The sequence below is a fragment of the Myotis davidii genome, unplaced genomic scaffold (genome assembly GCF_000327345.1).
Source record: "Myotis davidii unplaced genomic scaffold, ASM32734v1 scaffold1377, whole genome shotgun sequence".
Taxonomy (NCBI): domain Eukaryota; kingdom Metazoa; phylum Chordata; class Mammalia; order Chiroptera; family Vespertilionidae; genus Myotis; species Myotis davidii.
Window position 1 is genome coordinate 735,554 of NW_006288854.1, and position 4,362 is coordinate 739,915.

The 4,362-nt window shown below is 44.3% G+C and overlaps 1 protein-coding gene across 1 annotated transcript in view; it reads right to left on the reverse strand.

Annotated features, from left to right (window-relative positions):
- Positions 1 to 2,909: 2,909 nt before the first annotated feature.
- Positions 2,910 to 4,362, reverse strand: part of MESDC1 (mesoderm development candidate 1) — a 3,788-nt gene continuing 2,335 nt past the window's right edge. Inside the window, 2 exon segments of the mRNA XM_015562173.1 lie at positions 2,910 to 3,721; positions 3,724 to 3,766. Coding sequence (XP_015417659.1) covers positions 3,540 to 3,721; positions 3,724 to 3,766 — 225 coding nt within the window. The 3' untranslated portion in view covers positions 2,910 to 3,539.

Below are 4,362 nucleotides of genomic sequence, written 5' to 3' on the forward strand. Positions count from 1 at the left end.
ACAAACCCTCAGCCTGTGGGCCTGCGCTCTATCCACTGAGCCAAATTGACTAGGGCAATATATATATAATTGATTTCAGAGAGGAAGGGAAAGGGAGAGGTAGAAACATCAGTGATTACAGAGAATCATTGATTAGCTGCCCACTGTATGTCCTCTACTGGGGATTGAACCTGAAACCTGGGCATGTGCCCTGACCAGGAATTGAACTGTGATCTCCTGGTTAATAGGTTGATGCTCAGCCACTAAGCCACACCGGCCAGGCTCAAGACCCACTGTAGATGCACCTTTTCAGGACACACTCTTTGATGTCTTCTCTCTGGCACAGCCACTTTTGTGTTTCCACAGCATTTTGCACAGGTCTCCGTTGTACTGTGATTATTCACTTAACTCTCTGCTTTCCTTTCCACGTTTGGAGCAAGCAAGAAACAGTCAGTTGTGTGTGTGTGTGTGTGTGTGTGTGTGTGTGTGTGTGTGTGTGTGTTTTAAATCAGGCACAAGGCCTGAAGGAGACTATAGTATCAGTAATTGTTGAATTGAGCTACAAAGAATTACAAGTAGATGGTTGTGTACAACTACCTTGTGTACCTCCATAAACTGAAACAGGATTCTCTTGTATAATTCACTGTATTGTGTGTCTTTCAGGCCCCATAGCCTTTCAAACATGCATGGCAGTAGCTGACTTCCAGAGAGAAGTGTCCTGCTCTATAGATGTTTTCTTTGCCTGCTTTGCCTTACCTTGCCCTTCACCTCACAGTGCTCTTCTAAACCCCTGGGCCTGACCCAGAGAATGAGTAGGAGGAAATGTCAGAAATGAGCTAGTCTTGGCATCGTGAATCCTTAATTCACAGATTTGGCCCTGTGGGGCAATGCGAGGTGAGAAAATGGAAATGAACCCTGTCCCTGTAATAGCAGCTCAAAGGGATCTCCTCTAGATTATTACTGCTATCACTGTTGCTGTAGCAGCTGCAGCAGTGAGGCAGTTCCCTTATTGCATTCTGGATCTAAGAATCAATTCTTCTAAGTTAGCTCACTTGGCTCGCCCTGAGATTTATCTCATGGCTGAGAGCCTGAAACAAGTTCTTTTACACTTGTTTTTTCTACCATCCTCACATCACACAGATTGTGGGATTGTTTATTTTTATCCCTTCATTTTATAGAGGAGGAAACAGGTTCACATTGGGCATGGGTCTAGTAAATGTCAGCTGAGGCTAGACACTGGTCTAACAATTCCCTGCACAGTACTCTCTTCACTATACATTGCTCTCTCTCATCCCACTCTCCTTTTCCTATTTGTAATTTCTGTAATTTGTGAGCTTGGTGAAGGTGAGACAGTCAGGAAATGATACTTTTTCCTCTGTCTCTCCCTAGCTCCTGCATAAGCTGGGCACAGTAGACTTTCGGGTAAAATTTAGTGAACTAATAAAAATCAAAGTTGACCCAGGAAGACCTCATGGTTAAAGCCAGAAGAAGACTAAAGAAAGCAAATCCCTCTCCGTTTCACTGGAATATTTGGTTTTGGTGATGATTCCTGTGGTTTGGCTTTCCCAGTGTTGAACACAACCCTGGCTGGAGCTTGGAATGGGTATGGTTTGTGACACTGGTGTTTTATCTGGTGAAAGCCAGGTCTGTAATGAAACTTCTGGGAAAATTCCACATGTGGGTTAGCTGCCTTGGGTCTTCAGATCCCTTCCTTGATCCCAGCAGCAATCCGAGGACACAAATATTGTGTGCAGCAGCATTGCAAACTCCATTACATTTGTTGAGTGCTTAGTATGTTTTCTGGAACTATTTTAGTTCCAGAAATTCTTTTAATCCTCACAATGTTCCATGAGTAGTTACTATGATTTTGTTTTTACTTTTCAATTGTCTTTATTGACATATAATTTACATGTAGTAAAATGCACTCATTTTAAGTATTCAGTTTGAGTTTTGACAAATATCTATACACCTGTGTAACCTCTTCCCTGCAATCAAGATATATATTTCCATCACTAGGTACTTTAATTATTCTCATTCTGCAGAGGAGAAAACTGAGCTACAGAGGAGGTAAAGTGATTTGCTCAAGGTCGCATGGCTAATAAGTGATAGAACCAGGATCTGAACCCAGGCTGCCTGAGTCCAGAGCCCCTCTTGTAAACTAAGCTAGGCCCAGAGGTGGGCTCTCGGGAGGGATGAAACAACTATCTCAGTACCTCTAGAATCCCAGGACTGAAGCAGTCAGAGTTGCTTGCCTTTTGCCCGGCCGTTGCCTCTTTAGGCCTGAAAAGAATGGAGCCCCCTAACAAGGTATAATGTAGTATTTGAAAAGGGAACTGGCTTCTAGGCTCACATACTGCTATATAGAAATATAGATGACACAGTAGTCTCATATGCTCTCAGAGTGGTATCAATGGTAGACTGCAGCCAGTTCTGGGCTGTGCACCACGAGGGTAACATATACAGACCAGAGCATATGTAAAGGAGGCAAGATGGAGAGGGACCTTGAAATCTAGTTCTTTGAAGAGGGGTTGAATGAGCCATTTTTAGAAGCCCCGAAGAGAAAAAATTTAAACATCATCCTCATATCCTTGAAAGGCTGTTTCTGTGTGGCTTCAGAAGGCACAATTTGAGCCCTGTGGGTGGACGAGGGTGTGTGCATTTTGGAAAAATTAAAGGACAATGGATATGACATACTACCTCATCAGCTTGGAGTGCAAATCAGGTCAGATCTCTTTTCAATATTAAGATTAATCTCTTGAATGAGTATGAAATTAGCTGGAAGTTTAGTATGTCTCTCTTGTGGCTTTTCCTCTTTGCTCTTGCCCTTCCTTATGTATTCAAGAACTCTAAGGACTTTTTTGATCCAAAGAGGTCAGGCTTAGTTCTGAATAGAGAACTAGAGGATCTTATTGATCTGCTAGTGGGCCCTATTTTTTTCCTTCATTTTTTTTTTCTGAGAAACATAACATTTTAATAGATGAAATAAATACTCCAGTACATGCAAGGTACAAACTTGACATTGGGAGGAGGGTAGGGGGGGAATCACTCTAGTGTAAATCAGAAAATAAAACACACAGAGTAGCTTTTCCCCCGATTTGCAAACCACATGGCAAGGTCAGACTCTTTCCACACCAAGTATACGGCTAATCCAACTTAAAAAATTAACAACATACAAAAAAGGTAGCTACATCCATGTCTAAGGAGTGAAAACTGTGGTACCTTTTCTTTTAATTAGGAAAAAACAAAAGGACCAAAAAAGAAATGAACCCATGACCTCCTTCCTGCCCAATTAATTAATAAAGTTTGGGTGAGAGACTCCTGAAGAGGAGCTGGGAGTGCAGCGGGGTAATCCTGCCACAGCAGGTTAGCATCTTCCATCTCAGGACCCTACAGTGTGGGCTGCTGAGGTTGGGGCTTAGTGCGTGTGTAGATTGGATGCATGGCCCTGCCTTCTGAAAGATTCCTCTCGAGCATCTAATGTGGGGTATTGGCGTGTGTGGGAACTTCTTCTACGATTTCTTTGGTATAAATTGAGAAGTGCAGACAATGAGCATCTTCCTTTAGTCTGGGGTGGAAGAAGGGGGCGGGGTGGGGTGCTGATTCACAGAATTGTAATTCACTGGTGGTAAAGTCCTGGGCGAAGACCTCTCCCTGAAAGCCTGAGATAGCAGGGTGCAGCCTTCAGACACAGGTTAGGTCTAGTTCCTCAGCCTCTTCCTGTGGTTCGACATCTTGGCGCCCCATCTGAGTGCTGCATCAGATCCCTGAGGCACTGCGTCAGGAGCACCTAGGCCAGTGGTTCTCAACCTTCCTAATACTGCGACCCTTTAATGCAGTTCCTCATGTTGTGGTGAACCCCAACCATAAAATATTTTTGTTGCTACTTCATAACTGTAATTTTGCTACTGTTATGAATCGTCATGTAAATACCTGATACGCAGGATGTATTTCCATTGTTACAAATTGAACATAAAGCACAATGATTAGAGAGAGAACCAAGATGGCGGCATAGGTTAACGCCGGAGTTTGCTGCCTTGAACAACCACTTCAAAAGTGAAACTAAAAGACGGAACGGACACCACCCAGAACCACAGGAACGCTGGCTGAGTGGAAGTCCTACAACTAGGAGGAAAGAGAACACATACCGACACTCAGAGGAGGCGCAGTGCTGAAGTCAAATTCTGAGGTGCGGAGTGCGCGCGGAGCGGGCTGGCAGCGGAGGGCGCGGTTGGCGTTTTCAATCCGGAGGGAGTTGCAAACCCTGAGCTCCAGATACGGGCAAGTCTTTAGGGACCCAGACTCAAACGGGAGAAGCGGGACTGTCTGCCTTCGGTCGGAGCGAGTGCAGCTTTCTCTCTGAGGTTTGCAGCGGTTGCTGGGATT